Source organism: Nothoprocta perdicaria, unplaced genomic scaffold (assembly GCF_003342845.1).
Source record: "Nothoprocta perdicaria isolate Ctin4 unplaced genomic scaffold, notPer1 scaffold_101, whole genome shotgun sequence".
Classification (NCBI taxonomy): Eukaryota; Metazoa; Chordata; class Aves; order Tinamiformes; family Tinamidae; genus Nothoprocta; species Nothoprocta perdicaria.
This window is the reverse complement of record NW_020454106.1, coordinates 1,354,564-1,377,407: the sequence shown is the minus strand read 5'-3', so window position 1 is coordinate 1,377,407 and position 22,844 is coordinate 1,354,564. Positions and strand designations below refer to the sequence as shown.

General features: G+C 40.7%; 1 protein-coding gene across 1 annotated transcript in view; it reads right to left on the bottom strand.

Annotated features, from left to right (window-relative positions):
- The window catches only part of PINX1 (PIN2 (TERF1) interacting telomerase inhibitor 1), a 55,473-nt gene that overhangs the window by 32,469 nt on the left and 160 nt on the right, over nt 1–22,844 (bottom strand). The window contains exons 2-6 of the mRNA XM_026040857.1: nt 19,259–19,368; nt 17,449–17,541; nt 16,705–16,783; nt 13,195–13,284; nt 10,384–10,460 (exon numbers count right to left, since the gene is read on the bottom strand). Coding sequence (XP_025896642.1) covers nt 10,384–10,460; nt 13,195–13,284; nt 16,705–16,783; nt 17,449–17,541; nt 19,259–19,368 — 449 coding nt within the window. The remainder of the gene's footprint in view (nt 1–10,383; nt 10,461–13,194; nt 13,285–16,704; nt 16,784–17,448; nt 17,542–19,258; nt 19,369–22,844) is intronic.

The window sequence follows — 22,844 nt, the reverse complement described above, 5'->3', positions numbered from 1 at the left end:
TGCTGGCAACTATCAAATTTTAAAGATGATGCTAAAGAAAYCAGAGAATAAAAGTTATCTACTTTTAGGTGGAGTTTTATCATGCAACTTCTATCCTGTTGCATGATCATCTTCTCCATYGTACTCTTCTTAACTGAGGAATACATGCAATTACTAGCAGATAGCCAAGGTAGCGGCATAATTGGTAAAATTTGCTTTTATAAATGGCAGCAACACAATCATTCARTGGAAAAACACTGGGATTACTGATAGCTGGTAAGTGAGGATGCAGAGCTGGGAAAAATAGACACATGGGATTTCTTGACTTTGTCTTACTCCTTGGTAAACCTCAAATAAGCCCAAATTAAGTCCAAAGTGCCAAACTTTCAAACATGCCAGGCATTTCAATGTTGGAGAGGTTGCCTATTAGCCTCACTCAAGCACTAGATATTTCTCCTCATGAGCGTTAAAAAAAAAAAAAGCAAATGTTCACAGATGAAGAAGGAATTCAGCAGAGAAGCTGAAATACTGGCTTGCAAGTGGATGAGCTTGTTTCTTTGATTTTAAGCATATTCTCGCGTTGAATCATTTATTCTCCTTCAACTTCTGGTTTGCTCAACCCACCTGAACCAACCAGCAGTTGCACAATCAGTTTGATGAGSCAAATCCAGGAGACACTCTAGCCGGAAAGTTAGATGCCATTTTATAATTAAAAAGAGCAAAAACAAGACTACGTGATGAGCTTCCAATTCGTCTGCAGGCTAGCTGAGTAGATTTGATTTTTTTTTTCTCTGCATAGTGTATAAAAATACGTATTTTATTCCCTGATATCTGAGAGAGAATCTGAGGACATCCTCTCTCAGATATCAGGGAATAAAATATATATTTTTTTATATTTATGTCTCACTTGGTTTCATTTCTACAAGGTATCAATCCCAAATGCCACCCATCTCAAAATATCCCCATTCCTATATATCTTGACTGTTCTACATGGCAGAAGGAAGGATCAGGCAGYCCACCCTCACACCAGGATACGAGGGAAAGCAGGACAGGTAGGACCCTGACTGATGGTCAAGACTGGTGGTCAATAAACTGTCCCCTCTGCCCACCTGGCTTTAACATTAACAGGAAGCCACCTGCTTAGTTCACACTTCCATGTACAAATCCTGTTGTGATAGGATCAAAAATGAACTTTTTCCTTGTTTTGAACTGCTACGCTGATTTTTTTTTTTTCAAAGAAAAGTCTTTGATCAGCCAAATATTTTTAAAAGGAAAACCAACTACAAAGGCGTCCTATAAAAGTACAGGCCCATAACAAGGGCTGTTTGGTAAGAAGGGATTACACAAGATAAAATTAACGTTAATTTTGTTCTCGAGTACCGGTGCCCATATCCTAAGCACTGGCTTGTTGCTTTCTCACAGTATAAATGTTGTAATAAAAAAAAAAAAAAAGAAAAAAAGGGATTTGTTCTGTGAAGCCAATTAAACAGCTATGACTTTTTGTGTGTTTTCTACCACCATTGTTTTATGGTTTGGTGTATAGTTACACTGCTTTACTCATATTTACACATACCTTGTGTACAAATGGCTCCACGTCAATTATGCATTTAGAAAAAAAAAATAGGCATTTTTTTTTTCTCTCTTTCATAATGCCTTCAGTGAAGAATCCTCCTCAGGAATCCTATTTGCAGGGGAATTCAGCACATAGGTGACAAAATTGAGGATAAAKATGTCAAAGGCCAGTACTAACTGAACTGGGCAAGATGATGCCTTTTGCTAAGCCGAATCTGCACCTGGCTCCACACATTTCACTAATTATTTTGCTAGGGCTGTTTAGGGATTTCAGTTTTGCCCACGCTGTATCTGAGGACTGGACAYGAACTATCTCAGTGTATTAAAGTGACAAAAAGCTATTAGATGTTATGAATTAGAGACTCACTCAACTCCTTCAATATAAAGCCACAGCAATGATTTTTTTATCTATTTAAAATCTGAATCTGACATTTTTAGGATTCACAAAACAGAAGAACAATCACAAGAGAAAGTTCTGCCTGGGCTTTTCCTCTCGAAAATGCTCACAACCTGAAAAAGCCCACAATGCAAAAAGCAAGGGCAGCAAAAATACACCTCCAGAAATGCAGTGCAGCTTTCACACAAAGTGTAGTTAAAAAATGACTAAGTTTTCTTGATATATGAATTTGTGGGCAAACCATTTATCAATGACCTATTTACCTGCGCAGTGGAGTCCCTCAAGCCGAGGGCCATGTCATTCCCCTTTGACTGATTAATTAGCCAATACRGGGATATTTTTCACTGTGAGGCATGATGGTTTATTCCAGTTAATGCAGGGTCTCTAATGGCAACGCATTAAAGCCAACTCGGCTCTTTAAGCCTATCGAAGTGACCAAAAGGGAAGGAGAGAAGATAAATCAAAAAAGCTCCCCCCAGTTTTCTCTCAGACCCTAACAACCCCCCCAAGGAACTAGGCAAGGCTCTTCACCAATGAAGAGAGAAGAAAAAGCACCTTTTCTTCCAGATCAGGAGATGTCTCTTCCTCTCTCTCTGTATTTCCTGAATGGCAATAATTTATCCTCAGTTGATTAACAAGGTGCTTATAGAATAGGCAACAAAACATCAATACTTTGCTCTTCCTCCTTTTATCAAGGCATATCTAGGACACCATGCTGGGTAAAAGAATTTTCACCAGTGTTCCTGGAAAAATCTCACCTGTGTGAAGTATTAAAAATATATACATTAAGAATATGGATATTAAAAATACACACCCAAATAAAAACCTTGTGCTTAATTCAACATTGTTCTGACCTGCTATATATGTAGTTTCAAGCTTGCAGCTCAGACCAATAGCGTTTTAGATCAACTTTTATCTGTGATGCCAGATAAAGATTCGCTCCACCTGTACCACCCTGTAAACACTGGGATATTCAGCATTGCAACTATTTATATATGTGTATATAAATATAAATATAAATATAAATATAAATATAAATATAAATATAAATATAAATATAAATATAAATATAAATATAAATATAAATATAAATATAAATATAAATATAAATATAAATATACTATGTTTGCATGAGTTTGTATCACTACCCTATACTGATCATGCCATAAACACTGCAAAGGCCCTGTACTGCTAACTGCTGATGGAATCAAAGACTTTAGGAAAAAAAGTTAAGAGTCCACACCATGTGGAACAGAAAAACTAGAGGTCAGAGAAATAACTGTAATATTTCACATTTTAATAAAAAGCACTTGCTAAGGGTAGTTYGAATATGAAGGATTCAAGTGGACAGGAAAAAAGGAATGTAACACAAGAGAGCTCCTGTTAAAGTTAAGGAGAACTATGTCCTTGTTTTTAAAAAGAGTAGACTCTATTTCTTAAAATTATTTCTTAATTTCTATTTCTTCTAGATTATTTCATCTAAATCCTGCAGTGAATGAGCTATGTTTGTCAAAGCAGTAGCAAACTAGATGTTCACTTTCCTAATCAGAAGCAGGTTCCTGGGGTGGATTAAATGTGTAAAACCACCACTACAYTCTACCTCAGACTTTGTTATTAGCTCATGGTCCAACATACACTCCTGAAAGGAAAGAGGCAGCTTCACAGGACTGAATGTTTCACAAGAGTTAACACGGAATTTAAGTTTGCAGGAAGTTTTTAGACAGCTTTTGCACTGAAATAGTGTGTCCAGAATAAGACTCTATACATAGGATGACTAGATGTCCTCTRTAAGTGAAGAAAGATGCAGATACCTTCAGGAAGGGTGCAATTTTGCACATTTTTGCCATTTTTGGACAGAGTGAATGTTCCCATGTGGGCACCTGGGCTTCACCACTACAGAAGGAATGTGGAGAAGACACCTTGATCTTACACTGATGATGATGAGTTAATCCCACCATTTGTTAGCTGGATTTTCCTTCCCCTTGATAGAGTATTGCTATATTTATTCTTCCCAGTGATACAAAAAACATTATCCACTTTTGAAATGGCCAAATCATATTCAGGAATACGCTCCACTTGTTCCTGAATTTTCACACAAAACCTGACAAACTCTATAGCTTGGGAAAATTTCTTCTAGGAACACTGCCTCCAGCATGCTATATTCTCCCTGATAGTTAATGTATAATAAATAAGAATGAAATATGAGAAAATTACTGTCTCAGGGTTCTCCTGCCTTCTTCCTCTGGAACACACTGGCAGCAATTACATTTTCACTCTGGTTGCTTAAGGAAGCAAAGTTTCCATGATCATTCTGCCCAAACATGTGTACATCGTATACTCCCCAGCAACTTTTTAATCCAACCTGACAAGAGCTCAGAGATTTCCAAGATATTTAGTCTCTAAAATATTTCATAAAAACAGGCTGGTTGCAGAAGGCCAGCAGATCAGAGTGCACACAGACAGGGATTTCAACATGAGCTCATCTCCTTTAGACACCACAGAATCCGAGCCCAGCACAGCCACAGGAAACCAAGCTTCATTACTGGGAGATGCTTTATCTAAACCAGTTCACTTCTTATTCCAAAGGGCCTAAAAAGTGTTAAATTCACTTTTTTTTTTTTTTTTTTCTTGGCTTCGCTTCCTAAGGAGCTGGGATTTCCCTCTGGAGACTCTTCCACGGCCCTGCTGACATCACTGTGAGGAAGCCTGCTGAAAAGCAAGCCTGTGTCTTCCTTTTTCTAATTGCAGGTTCTTGCCCCCAGTCCCATTCTTGGCTTTTGCCTCTCCTGATTACTATCCCTTCCCTTCCTCTGTTCCTCTTTCCTCCCAGCCCCCAGATATTTATAGGCAGCGAGGTCACCTTTTTCTGCCTCTCTTCTCAGATGAACGTATCCCGTTCCTCCACTCTCTCCTTCTAGGACCTGCCCTCTAACCCTGTTGCCCATTTTACTGAGTTCTTTTGGACACGCTCCAGGTTTTTGATGTCCTTTTTCTATTCTGCATCCCAGTCCCAAATACCTCGTGCTAGCTGCCGTTACCAAAGCAAAATAGTAATAACCTCAGTTAATTTTTAACTAACTTTCCTCTTTCACAGTCTTTTGTCTCCTAAAAGCACTGAAAAAAAAATACAATAAATTAATTTTTGTGCTACTGCTGCAACGGTGACTTTTGCTTCAGGTAGAAAAATAACAAATCAAAGTTGTGGCCTGCCTAAAAGTCACAACTGCCAAGCCCAGAGACATTAATATCACCATTTATATTTTGCAGAGAGAAATGTGGAGGTGCACGGAATTACATCAGTTTACCCACAGCTTCAGCAAGCCGGGGGCAGAGCCAGACTCTAATGGATTTTCAGTTATGTCCCTTAAGATTAGCCAACAAGCTGTTCTGATAAGTGCTGGGAAATGCAAGTCAAGTTGAGGAAGTTCTGCAAAATGTGTCAGAAGACAATTTCCTGATTAAAAAAAAAAACATGAAAAAGCAACAGGGTGGTTAGCTATATTTCTAATGACTAACACGGAAGAAATCACCACTAACTTGAGACTTTCAGGCTACTCGGATTAGAGGGTTTAAGGGAACTTGCGCACGATCATATCCAGGTTCCAGAAATTTGGAGGAAGCAGATTACTCATGGAATGGCATTAAGACATGGAAGTGAGATGGACGCAAAGCATGCAGTTTTCTATGCATCRCATCCAGAGTTATTACAAAAGCACCAGCAAATCCGAGCGACTCCCCCAGCCCCCAAAGCAAAAGCAGTGCCAGAATCATGTTTTTCTGCAACCGAGTTAGGACTGTCTGTAACTCATTCCCAAATCCTCCGTCTCACTCAGGAGTATTTTCTCCAGTGATAAGGCTTCATCAGGAAACACAGCTGGATGGAGGAAGGAAATTCTGAGAAGCAAAAAAAAAAAAAAAGAAATAGTGGGGGTTCCAGGAAGTTCAACCAGATAGGAACTAATGGAATTTGTTTTTCTGTCTCCCCAGCTCCCAGTGTTCCTAAGCAAGTGAGAAAACTAGAGGGAAAGTTTGTGGGGGGAAATTCTGGCAGATCTTACCCTGCAAAACAGGTCCCCACTGCAGCTCTCCTGAGAGCATCATAATTACAATTCAATATTTTCRATCACTTTCTCTGGGAAAAACTGCAGACGTTTCCAATTTAGGTCCAATCCTAAACCCAGCTATTGTTTTCTCCACACCCTCCTTTTTTTTTTTATTTTTTTTTTTTTTTAGAAAGGCTCCTGTCTAGTTTATTAAGGAGGTTTTACTTGGAAATATGATTTATTAAAAAAAATGTTATTTTATGTTTATTAAAAAAAAAAAAGTTACTTTATGGGGATCCCGAGGGGTCCCTTCCAACCCCAGCCATTCTGGGATTCTGTGTGTATAATCCAAATTTCAACATTCCCACTTACTGCACAGGTGTTGGTGTGACACAGAGAACAGATCCATCAGCAAGACCAGTTTTGGGCTACTGAGTAGTTAAAACGTGAGTCCAAACCCAGCTCTCCAGTTAAGACAGATCAGCTTGAACTCGCACAAAAAGTTTCCTGCCCAAGTTTCTGCATTTCATTGGTCAAAACCATTAAGAGACTGCTGATGATCATGCTAGGAAAGACTGCACATGACACTAAACCTTGTCTCTCTGACATATCCAATTTGCAGAGACACCATTTATCACAACAGCCACTCAGTAGGAATGTATTTTTGAGATGATACTACTGCCAGTATCTCCTACAAGTTAGGCCATTCATACCTATGGAAAAGTTCAAAAGCAGAGGATGAAGTAGCTCTTATAAAGTAAGAAAAGCCTCATAATGCTCACAGATGACAAATTCGGCCTTAATTTCATGAGACAGTGACATACATACTTGAATGCATGTACGTATCTCTAAAAGAGATGCCTAGAGAACTGCATCTCTTCACCCAAATGTTCACCCAAACAAGTCCATTTGTAGTACAAGCATTTTGCTATTCCAAAATATTCCCTACTCCTTAAGCCATCTCTTCTATCCACCCACTTAATCTTGTTATAGGTTTAAACTGGCRGTTTTCAAGGCAGGGAGATACTCAAAACCCCGATGGAGAAGGCCCCGAACAACCTGCTTTAGTTGACCCTAATTTGAGCAGCRGAATTGGACTAGAAACCTCCAGGGATCCCTCCCATCTCCGCAAATCCGTGAATGTATGAAAAGCAGTTCCTGCTTTTTTGCATTGATTTATACTCAGTATAGTCCAATACATAGCAGAATTTCCATACAACTGTCACTGAGAATGGAACTAGATTCCTTTACAAAAAGAGGTTTCATGCTCCTGGGGGCAATGCAAGCATCCCTGCTGCAACAGAGCTAGAAAAATGGTATTTATTGATAACAGCATCATATTCTCGCACATACACAAGTAGGRAAGTTGTCCCCATGTGGAACAGTCTAGAATTACTGCTAGCAGCTGCAGGAGCTGTAGTTGAAAGGAACTRCAGACTACCCCAGCATGAAGCTCTGATGGACAGCAGGGCTCTTCCTATGTTATCTCTACACAGGAACAGATAGGAAAAGCTTCCAGGAGAATGACAGCACCTTCCTGCTCTTGCACTGTGCTCCCTGCCACAGCGGGCAAATGCCCAGTGCCTGGGGATTTCAAAACCAAATGCAAATAAACACCACGAACAGCCCTGCAAGTCCTCGTGGGGCAGTTAGTGCCACCCTGAGCACCAGGCTGTGCATAGCAGAAAGGGTAGGGAGAGTTCATGGGTGCAATGAAAGGAAATTGCTCACAGCTGAAGGGGCTGAGCAATGCGGTTTTCTTCTACAGATCTCTGATCCATGAGAAAAAGGGGGGAAAAGAGGACAAAAAAAGAGAGGAATAAAAAGGAAGAGAGAAAAAAGAATAGAAAAAAAAGATGAGAAAGGAGGAAAGAGGAATGGAGGAGAAGGAAGGAGAGGGGAGAAGCTGAGGAAGGAAAAAGAATCACTGTGCTCCTGACTTTCTCTCCTGATAGCTGCTTAGCAGCAGATGGTATCCAGAAGATGACAAGGCAGCTCCAAGCTGTCTCACCTGTGTTTSCACGTGGAAATCTAGGCACTGACTGGGGAACCGTATGTGACTTTTTGCCAGAACTTGAAACCATCACCTTAATGTTCRGTTAGGGAATGAGAAAAATCGGCACCTAAACCTTCAGCCACTGGACTTGTCAATGAATTAGCAAAATCCTGAACAAATTGTTATGTGTTTCACAGGCATGAGCAGGCTCGAGCACACACACAATCTGCAGTATCCTTTATCACCAGACGAATCAATGTTCTGCAGTATCAAGTCCCTGAAGACACAGTAGCACTTCCCAAACCTTTCTGTAGTTTCAAAAGATGGGGAGATTCAGAGAAACTAAGAGCTATTATTTTGACAGCTTATCGGTGGTCAAAATTATGCTCGAACCATAGTTTTGTCTCCTACTGATYTGAATCAAATCCCATCTTGTCTTGCTTCATATCGATCTGGTAGTAAGMGAACTGAGAAGTAGATCCATGGTCATTTTGGCTGATGAGAAACATTGATCAAGGGGAGTCTGTTGGTGAAATCTTTCACAGTATTTAAGACCTGTGATAGCTCCTAGACTCCAAGTCCCCAAATGCCTATTTCATGACAGGAATAAGTTAGGACTGGTTTGGTTGGGGCTGATGGCCTCTTCCCAAGCTCTTACCTTTCAAGCCAAAGCATGTGACTTGCAACAAAGGTTCRCACTGTTACCCACAGTGGCAGACAAGACAGGACAGCTCTTCATTTGTCTACGTCTCTTTCAGCCTCGTGGTTTAATTAACTCTAACTGTATTTTTGGTGTTTAGACAACAGTTCTTAAGAAAAAAAATTTTTCCCTATCCTACTAACAATTTACAAACTTATGACACATTCACTGCAATTCTTGCACTACAAGGGATAGTGGCAGGATCCATTCTGTCAAAAAGTATAATCCAAGACATCCTACCAAAATATTTTGCGTTTTGTATTAATAAATCTTTCCTATGAAGAATTCCTAGTGAATCACACTTTGTTCTTTGCAGCCTCCTTTGCCATTCCAGCGGCATTTAGCCTACAAAACATTCTACRACTTTTGCTACTGCCCAGGATTTCTTGGAACATTCTCTTCCCATCTCTTGTGGGTTAGGGGTATTAGAGGGCAGACCAACATGAGTGATATTGTGGGTGTCTGCTACAGACTGCCTGATTAGTAAGAAGCGGATAATGCTTCAGACAACCGCAAGAAGCCTCGTATTTGTGAATTCCTCAGGGGGACTTCAACCACCTTAAGGGTTGCTGAAGGGACAACTTGCAGGGCACRGGCAATCCAGAAGGTCTCTGAAGGGTGTTGATGATAACCTCCTGAAACGTGTGATCAAGGTGAGGTATTTTGCTGGGCCTCAGACTCACAAACACAGAAGAACCATCAGGCATGTAAAGTTTGGGGCTGATTAAGCTACCAGAGCACGTGACATGTGAGAAAAAAAAATGAGAGAGCTGAAACTGTTCAGAAGGCTTTGGGGGAATCCTATCAATGTGTATAAATATTTGTCCAGGGATATTGTGGAGGTATCTGCACCCTTGCAGATACTTAAACCCCAACTGGACCGTGTCCTGAACAACTTGCTCTAGTTGCCCCTGGTTTTAGCAAGTGTGTTGGACAAGAAGATCTCCAGAGAAGATCTCGCATCTTCTGAGATTCGGTGAAGTTAGATAATCATTTTTAAGAGTACTGTACAATGAGAACTGTGTTGAGAACACAGCACAGCTTTCAGAAATTTCCACTCCAGATTCAGGCTGTGTCGTTTCCTAAGACTCCAGATTCGGGCTGTATCTTTGCCTAATCTCTGCAAGCACAAACTACTCAAAAAATGCTACTGCAAAGTACTGATCTGTTCACATATAAACTTGGGGAATGCATCTTTTAATTTAACGTTTGTTGCTGTTCAGCTCATCTTTGAATCTTTTGTTCAACAATGAACAAGTCTTTGAAGCTGCTCAGCCTTCCCCAGACCTTGTGAAAATAAGAGCTGTGTGCTGGGCCTTGTCTAGTTGCTGCTGAATGTCAAATTCTGCACTTGTAATASTTATGGTACTTTTTCAGATCAATAAAACTTATCCAATTTGCAATGTATATTACCAAAAGTATAAAATTAAAATGATGGAGATTCCCAATTGATCCAAAGAAGTTCYATCACAGAAGTTGATAGAAACGTTTCTTAAATGCACTCTTATTTTCTAAGAGCAGAGAGCACAGCCCTCTATCTGTAGCCTTCACACRGAAACAATGAATTCAAATGGAGGAGATTCCTTGTTTTTGATGAGTGTATTATAATCTTATTAGCAGAAAGACATGCAAATATGTTCTTGTTAAAATGGAAAACATGCAAACGCTCAGGAGAAAGGTGAAGGCTCTTGTTTACCTGTGCCTTCACACTCTTCTGTCGCTTCCCAAAAATGCAGGACAGATCGTCTTCACTGCGGGAAGAGAGATCCTTACCTATGGAGGTAAGGGAAGGTAAAGCATATCTTCACATCTGATGACAGGTTAATTTAGTAACAGAAACTATGAGCGACTAAAATAGGAAAAAAATATATTTTGGGGGGTGTAAAAGGAGGAGAATGTTAAAGATATGCAAGGAAGGCTGTCCCTATGCAGTATAAGAAATGTATGGCTCCACTAAGCAGTTGGAAATATGTTGCAAAAAAGGCTGGTGAGGGGATAGCCACAGTTTGCTCATGTCTCTCCACAGGGAAACCTGTAACAAGTCCTTGTTTTCCCCTACCTGACCCTGTAATTGGCAGAGCAAACGAGAGAAGCAGCCTGCACTGCTCTAGAGGGAAAGAAAAGCTGTAACTCCCTATACGCAGGAAGAGTTCAGGAAGAAACTGCATGTCTTGGGGCTCTCATGAGACTTTCCTTATCTCTGACAAGGTTACTCTCCTCCAGATAGCAAAAAAAAAAAAATTATCTTTGCTCAGTGGGGACTTTCCTTTCATTCACGATACTGCTTCTTTTCAGAAACTCACAAAACTCACATCTCTGAAACACACAGGGTTATCCTGGCCAAAATAATTTCCAGGGTGAAACTGATTTTCTCGGATTATTATTCCTGTCTCGCTGCTGTGTAGCTGGTCAAACACCAGACATGGAGCTGGGGGAGGGAAGGAAAAGAGCGTGGCATTATATTCTGAGATGTCACCAGAAGTTGTGTTGGGCCCACAGTGCAAAAAGACCACAAAACACAGTGCAATATTTAGTTAAAAAATAATTAGAAACAAAACTCATCAAAAGGTAAAGAAACAGAAAAAAAAATACCATAGCCCAGCCAGGCCAACTGATTATCACCCAAGGAGGCTGCTTGGATTTTATCTTATTCCACTAGATTGTCCAGTTTCAAAATCATTAGACTCATATCCAGCCTAAGCATCAGTAATGGATATAAGAATAAAAATCTGGCTAGTCCACCTGKTTTTTTTTCCTTTTTTCTTTTCAGAATCCTTAATGCCCAGCAGACTTAAGGGAGAACTCTTATCCAAATTTCTGATGTCTCACTGCAGCAGCCTCTATGAGATGTCCGTACCCAGGACATGGTTGGTATCTGCTGTTTTCACCTTTATCTTGGCCATGGCTTGGAACATGAGGATTTCATTCCTGCTACACCTCTTTTCATTCATTTCATGCTYGCTTTGCATGCTTTGATTCATTTATTTATTGAATATAATCCTCTTTTTGCGTTCTTTAACAGAAATGCYGTGCTGACTGTCCAGATCTTTGGCAGCATCACAGGGAAAAGCAGTTTTGAATAGCAGAAGCTACCAGAAAAGCAGTTGAAATCAGCATCTTTTATCAGCGCAGATTCACGAGATCCCCCTGTGAGTGCAAAGACTATGTGTGGCGCCCATGTTCCTCCAGCAGCAAGGAYGCAAAACAGCACCAGGAACGGAAACTGTATTTTTTATCCTTGCTGCTCCCTTCTCCCGCTTTTGTGTTGAACTTGTCTTGTTTAGTCTGCAAGGAAGCAGGATTGGACTTCAACAGCATGAGCCGCAACAACAACATTAGCTTTTCTCAAACAACTTTTCCTCTCTCCCTGAAAAAGGCCAATTTCCCTGTTTTGCACCACTGAGGCTACAGTCAAACAGGGACCTACCTTATAGAAACACTGCAGCCAARCAAATAGGGGACATTGTTAAGATGAAAGCCTTGCTCCATATTTTACATGCTCAAACCACAGTTTTTTCTTGTCTATATTTAGTAAAAGGTTAATTCCAAATCAAAATAAATCCTCCTTGCTACCACCTCAAACAGGCCATGGTCTCCGTACTCAAAACCCTGAACCAATTTAATTGTTTAATGTTGCAAAGTGGCAGGGTCATGTTAACATCTTTAATTCTCTAGGTTCAATTATTTCATTAAAAAAAAAACAAGCCTCAATACCAGAATTTGGCCTCTATTCAGAAGTAAATTACCTCTTTTTCAGCAGAGGTATTTGCTATCGGAAAACATTAAATAGAACTTTAGGCTTAATAAATTAGCCATGGTGGAAAATAGCACGGCTGTGATCCTCTCCACATAGAGAAAAACACATATACACATCAYGCGTACGTGGTTGTGTGACATGGGAACACAACCAGCAGAGAAACAGTGTGATTGAACAACTGTTAAAGGCAAAAATCAGGGAYAGCTGATTCAGCCATCTTTGTAAGAAATAAAACACAGAATTCCAGGAGTTCTTGATATAGTTTTTTGGTGGCTACTGACTGCTGTCCTAATTCACCCGGTAAATCATCTGGTAGCTCTAAGAGGTCTTTCCTTTTCCTGCATTCAGGTTTAATCTGATCACTTGATCTTATCCACCTGATCTCTCAGCAGGGGTTACTGGAGATTGCAGAGGATGGTACTGTACAGACGCCCAAGTAAATGTTATCACCTTTCCTTCCCTCTCCTCCATTGCTTGCCCACACACACATCACCCAGAATATTTATTGTGCTGATGGTTCCTGCAGGCAAAAAAAAAGATTTATTCAATGGTATTAGCCTAAAGCTATCCAAAGTTGCCCCAAATAAGAAAGGAATGGTGTATTACAGCTTTAAGCAGGCTGCAGGGGGTATTTCTAAACCAAGATTTTACTTGCCAATTTTAGATCTCAGGAGGTAACAGATCATCTCGACATACGTGTTTTTCTAATCTTGGCTAGAGGTTATGAAACAACAACAAAATTCCTCTTACCTTTCGCAAATTTCATATAATGGACACGTTTCCTGGAAGATTTAGATTTTTCTTCAAGACTAAATTTCTTCTGGTCCCTTGGTGAAGGCTCTAAAAAAACACAGATTCCAGCTCCATTACAGAACTACTAACCCCGGAATTAAAACATCAGTGTACTTCACTTTCCATCTCAGAATTCAGTTTCAATAACATATCACAACATATTACTGAAGAAAGYATGGCAGGTCTTGCCCGAGACATGCTCCTGCACGATTTCTTGGGCACATTCTCTTCCCTTCCCATTTGCAACCTGATTCGAAAARGGAGATACAGGTACTTCAGGTCAAAGGCAAAGTCTGGTTTCAAATCCTTTCTATGGTGAGTAGAGACTAATCAGGTCAGGGTCTATTGTGCTGTTTGTTACAAAACCTTCTCATTGCCAGAGTCTGAGAAAGCTGTAAGAAACAGGCGATACAAAATAAAACAGTAAACACGAGTGGATAGAAAGAAGGATATCACAGAAAATAGGCCTTTCATTTCTAGCAGCACTCAAAGCGCCTCTGTCTGGATACAGTGCAATACACCTATGTAAGGAAATTAAACAGTGGCAGAGCTTTAGTGTCTCTGAGGCCAAATGGAACAAACTGCAATATCTGTATTATTTTTCTCTCTCCTACCTTCCAGAACAGAGGGGCGGTATCTAAACCACCCGCTTGTAATGATCCATGAGTCCCTCTCAGCTAAGTCCCAAATTTTGCTCAGGAGCTGCTTGGGAGAGCACTGCTTTTGCAGGCCAAAACCATGGGAAGGGCTGTTATTTACTTAACAGCAGAAAAAGAAAACAAGTTTTTGCACCTTGGCAGGCTAGTTTCTAGGCGCAGACAAGTTGTCTGCATGCACAGAGCCTGCTAAACTACAAGAGTGTCTCAGAAGGAAGCCCTGCTCTCCTACAAAAACTAGTTTACTGGTGCTGTCCTCCACAGGAATAAGCACCATGGGATTCTGTGCTCAGAGACTCCAGAAAAAGCTACAYGAGTGTGAGGTTTTTTCCTCCCAGAAGCTGCTGGGATGGGTAGGAAAAAAATCAACCCATACCTTAAGGGCTAAGTTGAGTCACCTTTTTCATAGGTTTCCACACCTGAATGCTCTGCAGACCAAGCTTTTTTGATGTTGGAATTAGAGATTTCCATGGTTTGATAGGTAGTGCCACTTGGTGATAGTCGCTGARCTAAAAAGGAAATATGTAGCCAGCAGTGGGAGAGTTTGTTGTCAAAAAGCAGCCTCAGACCTCTCTTTATATTTAAATGCTAAACCTTAATGAGAGGAAGAAGGATGAGCAAATCCAGCTTTAGASAGAATCTGCAGTGAGCTCGAAAAATCCCTGAAAAATAATAAAATAAGGGGGTCTATGGGGAAAATGCATCACAAGGTCAAATATCCTGACCTGAGATGAGGCACTTCTGAGTCTGCTCTCTGATCCACTTGTGCTGAAGGGAATATTATCCAGCAACGAATGGGTTTGTGCAGGGCTTCCTCCTGCACTTCTTTCTTACAGCAAAAGGGGCACCAGCACCGCCTTGTGCTGTAAGGAGGAATTTCACTACTGAGCATAGAAACGTGCCTGTGTTTGTAATTAAGAGAGATATCAGTCTCTTCTAGTGACTGTTAATACCCCCTGACAGGCTGAGCAAGAGCTGCACGTGTATTAACACACTTTTTAAGGCAAACCAATCACAGCAAGAAAGGTTTTTTGGCATTTCTATAGCAAGTCTCATGCAGATGAATCCTGAGCACCCTGTATTTTATACATGCTCATCCAGAGCACCCTGTATTTTATACATGGGAAGGGGACACAACCATCATGCTAGGAAAAGTGAAGAAAGTTAATGCTGTGTGGACCAAAGGTATTTGAAGGTTGGCACAGGAGCACCCGCAAGACCCTTCCTTCCCTATTTCTTATTACAATCCAACTCTGGCAACCACGCCAGTTATTTAAGAACAATGAAGTTTTTCAGCTGACTTTTAATGCAAATTGAAACTGGACAACAGCCAGCTACATAACATTTGATCTTGGAGCACAGATGCAGGCAGAGCTATCTGGATGAGTTTTGCCAGCTTCAACAATTGTCAAAAAAAAAATAAAAACAAGTTTCAGAGCAATGATCACCAGACTTCAATCTTACATTCAACCTGCACCCAAATATGTTCCCAGCGATGGAAATCTCTTGCCACAGTTGCTAAAAAGACTCTGCAAAAATAGCTCTSTGCAACTGAGGGAAATCTGGCTTTAGGGGGGCACTTTGCATGAGTGAAGATGACCGAGGGAACCCAGCACGGGTTTAGGAACAAGCTGGCCTTGCTCAAGGAACCTGCCTCTGTGCTGACTCACTGTGTCCTTGGGCAAGTCATTTCAGCTCTCTGCTCATCACTTTGCAGGTTTCCCACCAGCTACACCTAACTGATCTTCCCATAGCTCAAGTTGGAACTTGGGTAGGATTTATATATAAAGACAGACAGGAACTTTTGGAATTTCCCTACGAAAGGCTATTTTGCCTCTTCAGGATTTTAACTACAGCACCTAGCGCTGTGTGGCCTCGGATCAGGATTAGGAAATTGTGATTAGGRAATCAAGGGCACACAGATGACTAACACAGCAACTAAAAAACACTCTTTTAAGCTTTAGATCCAGAATTTTAATCCTGGTTTTCTGGATTGTCACCAAGTATCAGATTCAAGAAATTTCTTTTTCCTTAAAAAATAATTTGATCCTTCTTGTAACATACTTTCCTCTTCCTCCTCCTCTTTCTACTCTCCAACTCCTAGAAAACCTCCTGCTCTCCAGTTGCTGAATTCACTGGGGTGACAGGGCTGCCACTGGCAGCATTCGGACAGGCTGCTATGTCCAGACAGATCCCCTTGATTTAATGCCACTCCACAGAGGCTTGTTCGTGATTTAATGCCACTCCACAGAGGCTTGTTTAGATATACAGCTGGACTCTGAACTTGAGAGATGCTCCAGTCTACCTAAAGGAGGGAAGATAAACCAACTTTGACGTGTGCTAATCTTTCTGTAAGCCTACATTCACCAGTAAAGCCTTACTTCATTTTTTAAACAAAGTTCCAACTGCACATACACCAAGAGCTTTTTACAATTAGATGACTTTATAAATAGCTTTTTTGGGAAGCTCTGTAGTTTCCGCACTTGTGTGCTCTACAGCAAAACCAAAATGCATAACCCTGAGTCAAAAGCTAAAAAGAAGTTCTTTGAGAACGGAAAAGTAGGCATTTAAAAAACTACCAGAGCATGTGAGCTAGGTATGACAGTTCCTTAGCTAAAGTAAGGAAAATGTGTTGGAATGGTGAATGTTTTAGTTGTGAGCTTTCATATTCACTCTGGCTACCTTTAAAAATACCCTCGGCAATGGCACTATTTGCAGGCCAAAGAACTAGGTCACAGCTAGTTTTTTAAGACAAAAAGAATGGAAACCTTGCTAAGCTTCCAGCATCTGACTGAGCAAAGCAAGAACCTACCTGTTTCACCCTGTCCATGGCAATCATTCAGTTCAGCCAGAAGCTGGTTGAAGTCATCCTGATGAGCAATCCAGTTGTCCTGTAAATATCACACACACGAATGTAAGGCAGGAGCTCTCAGTCCTAACAGAAATTTTGGCAGTCCTAGCAGAAATTTCACTAAAAAGTGTATTAAGATTCTGCACCCTGAAAAGTAACTCAACTGCAGGTGCTCAACCCTTCTTGACGGAAAGAAATCTCTGGAGCTTCACAGGTGGTAACAGAGCAGTTCAATACAGCCACTCAGAAGTGCACAACTCATACAGGTTGTGTTTTGAGTGTCTTCAAACAATGTAGAGCTGCTGTTGGTTCTGCTTGCCTGGGTAAGATGTTTCCAACAGGAAACATTAATGTGATTTTTTGGCAACAACGTTACTTGAGATGTTGACTCAGAGTCCAGCACCTTTAGGAGCAAAATCTGCTTTAGGAGCAAATTCTTGTTTCGCTATATACTTAAGCTCCACTSAGGAAGGGGATTGTTCCAGAACACTGTTCCAAAACACTGTAACCTTCCCAAACAGCCACTCTCTCCCAAAACACCCAACAGAGCACAACTGAACAGRAAGTGGAGAGCTTTCTGTGGAGATGTTTACGCAGATGTGTGCTGCCACCAAGGGTGACAGCAGATTTCATGGGCATCCCACCACAAAGACTGTGCTTCAGATGAAACAGGAGCCACGTTTCTTACCTGGGTCTAGTGCTCACCTCGTGATTGATGGTTGCTCCTAACCCCAGCATGTTGTTTTTCACATGAACCTTGATATGTTCCGTATTCCCTTGCTCCTGAGCCCCAAGACCCTAAGGAGGATTTAAAGGCAAAAGTAAGGATTTTCCTGCAGTGACCAGGAAACCAAAGTGTTTGTACTCTAAGAAAATTTGTAATAAAATACAGCAATAAACCACAAGTTACTATTTATTTGCTTGCCTGCACCTTAATTCATTTTGCAGGCATTAGCACACATGAGCTATTAAGTATTTTTAATTTACTACTAAAGCCTGCAGCAAAGTATCATAAACACTAAAATAGCAACAACATTATGTAGTTGGGTGATTAATCAGGAAGCCACCTGACATTCCCAGGCAAAGTATTTACTATTTTAAAACAGAATACTATGTGTCCCTCACCAAAAATACAGCCAGCACTGGGAAGGCAGCTGCATAACAACAAACAGCTATAAGGGACAGGGTAACTCACAGTGCATAATGAAATTATGTTGGGGTATCTGTATGACTGGGGCATTTGTCTGAGTTCATAATGAATAGGGGACACCAAACCTCCTGCAACAGCTCTAGTTGTCTGTTGTAAAGGAAGATCCTGCAACSCACGCCAGGAAAATTGTCGTAAGGAAGACGAGGGGGGATGATGAACACAGAGTAACTCAGGGCCCTCCTTCCACACCCTGACCCAGTGTTTGTAAGGGCAAACACCCACCCTGAGATGAGCTGGCTGCCTACATTACAAAACAGACCATTTAGCAGTATTTTTTCCACTGGGGGTTACACTTCTGTTTTCACCTGACACAAACACACCTGTACATAGTGACAGAGATCTCAGCCACATACWTGAACAGTAGGGTCTGAAGCCTGGTGAAACCAAGGCCAGTTCCTTGATTTCAGCAGCCTTTGAATCGGGTTGCTTCTGAAATTAAAGGCAGGCGGAAGATTTGTGTATGYGTTAAATGTAAGCCAGTTTTCTGGCAACAGTGGGCTGCAATGAGAAAGCCAAGAGCAGGCTTATTTTTGCCAGTACATTAAAGCTCACAGTGACAGAGGTGAAAACATCCCAATTTTATTCCTTTCAAAAGGGGCAGGGCGAGGATTTGGAGGAGTTAAAGATACACCGTGGATTTTCTTTACACATTTCACTACTGATGGAAGGTTTGATTAACTCCCAGCTTTCCTGAGACACTTTTTTTGAAAGTTAAACTGCTTTTAAGGGAGAACTGAGATGTCTGCATTGACCTGGAGAGTTATTCTTAGCACCAAAGCCAATCACCTCATCCCTACAGCCCACAGGTATGGGTCAGAACTAGAAAAGAACTGAGGTCACACAGGACATCTCAGCCATTCAGGGAACACATTAGAAGTAACCTTTAAAAAATAGGTGGAAGATTAAAGCAGACTCTGGGGATGTTTTTAAAAACATAAAAGGCCAGGGAGAGAACAAGGCAATCTGAAGTCTTTTCTAATACCCACCTCGTTTTACGTCCRTGCCCCTGCTTTTACTGGGGGACATTATCTAGTTTGGGATGAGCAGGGATAGAAAGCAAGAAAGCCACAAGTTAGTGGGTATCTGTGTAAAAAACACAGCTATGAAAATTTCATATTGCTCAAGTTTTCTCTGTGTTCTCAGCAGATTTCAAGAAAAATTATTACATAGAAAGAATATCTGTTTTTAAACACTAAGTCTCCTTCAAGTTTTGCACTCAGGTTTCCATCTTCTAAACTGATTTTTTTAGTTCAGAAACGATTCAGAGACAACTTTTCAGCTAGAGAATCGTCCTTTAAGTCATACCTTTCCTTTGGACCAGCCCATCTTCTCCAGCATCTTCTGGCCAAACTTAGATTCATCTTTACTCCAGGCACTGTTTCGTGGATCCACAGACCACTTCTGCTTCCTACGGGCTACAACATGAAGGAAAAATTAGGCTCAATTCACACTGTGCTTACAGACCCAATGTGTTTTGGGGGGGTTATTTTAACCAAATTATATATGGGTAAAAAAAAAAACCTCCAGTGAAAATTATTACTATAAATGTGAATTAAATAATGTCACTATAAATAGCAATGGAATTTGTCATCCCTGAGGATGAGCTGCACTTTAGCRAAGTGCTTTAAGGATTGTTGTTTAGAAGCACAGACCTAAGATCCACTTTATTTCACATCTGGCTGCAAAAATATATAAGAAGAGATGTCAAAGCTGCTTTTCTTTAATTCTGACCCGTGTCTACTGCTCATCCTTCCTGTTGCCCAGAATAAGAAGAACTAATATCTGCCTTCATATCAAAAAGCCAAATTCCAAGTAGAACCTAAGCACAGGTATGGAATGACATAAGAGATATCTACTGAATTTCAGATCTTGAATTTGCCACAAAATGGCTTATTCAGGAACCCAATACTGCAGATGTCTGAGATYCTCAGGATCTGGGCTCTTCTGTCCTATATTTATAGCTGAATACCTGCAACGTCCCATATCTATATATGTATGTATGCTTTTATCATTAAGAATAACATCACTGAAATTAATGAAGTTAGTACAGTTGACCRGTCACATTAAGTGTGCACCTAAACATACAGAGAACTGAAATAAAACAAAATGATAGGAACGAGAGACAGAAGGATTATAAACTTCATTAAACAAGATGGGAAACGGATGATCAATATTAATATTAACTAAAGGCCATAAAAAGTCAGTAGGAACCCAAGTCCACCAAGATGTTTTCACTATAATCAGGAATTCATATTTCCTTAAAATGCAGTCCTTGCAATCTGGACCAGAGGGAGAGAATATTATAGGGACGTTCAATTTATTTTTAGCCTCCTCTTGGTTCTTTCTGAAATAAAAACTAATAKGACTAAAAAGCGTGGTTGTGTTTTGTTTGTTAAAAAAAAGAGTCTTCTGAAGCTTCAAAGCTCAAAAGAGGCTTRGTAGAGCAATCACTTAAAAAGTAAGAGTCCGATAAAGAATTCCACAAAACATCAAACAGTTTCTGAAAAGGATTTTACAGCCTAAATGACTCAGTGCTGCCCAGGAATCCACACGGACCTCATTTGGTCCACTTCTCCGCAGGCAAATGATTGACCTATTTCCATGAAGCAGCCCTCTGAGAAGCAAATATCCACTACAAACCCATCACTCATTTAGTGTGGATTTGAGAGAGTCAGCGAGGAATTTGGGGCAATCAGCTTCACATTCCCTACCATCCTCCCTCACCAGGTGATTTCTATACAGGTGATTTCTAGGGAGCAAGTCACTAAATCCAACTTGCCCTTCCCTGTCCTAACCCACCTTTAACTCCACGCTCAGTTCGTTCATCTACTCTTTTGCTCCTGTAAATAGTTCCCCATACGATGGGGTTATAAATCTCCCAAATTAAAGCCAATGCAATCCACACATTTGCAGTGTACAGTGTGTATCCAAGGATTTGCCTATGCAGAAGATGTAATCCATGTCAACTGAATGTGTGAATTCAAATTAATTTCCAAATTGAACTATTTGATGCAGTTCACCTAATCCACTTCAGAAGTTAATTTTGATTAATTTTCCTGAATATCCCTCTGTAGACAAGCCCCAAGACATATTACTCCCAGAAAAAACTCTGGTAACAAAACATAAGGAGACTTATTAACGTAGCGATTTCTCAAGCTTGAATTTTTAAGAGACTTTCTCCTTCCTAGCACTTTTAATCCATGTACTTCAAAACTGTAACTACTGTAAGTGGATTATTCCTCACATTTCTGTCAAATTAAGACAGTCTTATTTTCAAATATCACAAGTTACTTGCAGGAAACTTAGGAAAGTTGCTTGTTTTTATCAAAGGTATCTAAGAAAAATCAGGAATCTCATATCATATATAGCACTTATAAAATCATCTACTCTCTCCAAACAAATAATAAAAAAGGTATTTAGCCCACAATTCTTCTGTTTGCTCGCACAGATCTTTTAAAAAACCACTGTCTTCCAGCTACAAATCCAGCTCTAAATTAAATGTCAATGTTCTGGGCTAATGCTAGATGTATTAATGAATTTTGGGCAAGCAGCACCATCCAGTGGAGAAAAGTGTCATTACTTTGGAGATTTCTGTTTCTCTGAACACAGAAGCCTCACTGTTTGGAAAAGAACATTTACTAAAATATTTTGCCCAGATAAATATGTGCACCAGGCATAAAATTAGAGTATGATTTTCTGAAAGTAAACTAGGAGGCATTCAAGAGCTCGGCTTAGGTATTCCAGTCCCCAAATTGACCAAATTCTCTGTTTTCATTAACAAATCCTTCTGGCCCAGTACCCCACCTAACGTTGCCCCTGTCTTAGAGCTTCTCAGATTACGGGTTCCCACCCAAACCAGGGCTGTGACCCTACATTTAGGGAAGGGAAATAAYAAATTGGCTGAATTTGCCTTCAGTGACCAGGAAAAGGAGACACATTCCACCGACAAGAAGTCTATTCCAAGCTAGTAAAGCCAATAAATAGATAACAATTTAAATTTTTCCTCCTAAATGWGCGCACCACAGAAGGGTGATTAYCAAAGWTTATTAAAACCTGAGTTAAAAATARGTGAAAAGCTAACCTTTTGGTCTTTTCTGCTAACTACATGTTTTTTAAACCCAGACTAGATAAGCACGCAGTGAATGGGTTTCTCCATTCAGTTGGGTTTCTTGATTGGGTTGAGATTGGGTTTCTCGAGGTTTTGATCCCCCTGTTCTGATCATTTCAGCAGTTAATTTAACCAAGGGCACCAACAACCACACACAAATTCCCTAGGTCTGTTAGTTAAAACCTACTCAAATTTGAGCAGGGGAGATGGGCTAGATCATCTCTACAAGTCCGTTCTAAGCTCARCCGTTTTATGGGTCTGCAATAAACGCAGAATCCTGTAACTATTCAGGGAAAAATACCTGATCTCACTTGTGCTCTTTATTAGCAACGTGAAATATGGCATGTGGATATTGAGGGTGTCTTTTTAGGGAAAAAAAAAAAAGTAGTTTAGAGAAATGGCTTTTGGGTTTAGGAGACGTGCAAATGCTTTGCGTTTCTGGGAGCAATAAGGAAATAATCGCTCCTGGTTTGGGCCAATTCCACGAGATTTCTGGGTACCAAACGCATGAAGATCTTGGATGYGGGATTCACACTGGATTTTATTATCCAGGTAGCTCCTGTCCCAGGGGAAAACAGGATCCCCGAGGCCCAGGCGGCTCCAGGAAAACCCTGGGAGACCCGAGGAAGGGCTCTCCTGGGATCCACTGCGCTGAGACTCCTCCCAAACCCTCCATTTTCTGCTCGCTGCCCCCCCAAAGCGGAAATTGGCCCCGATTCACCCCAAAATCCCCTCATAGGCCCGGCTCGGGGCGCGATGCGCCCTTTCCCCCCCCCCGCCGCC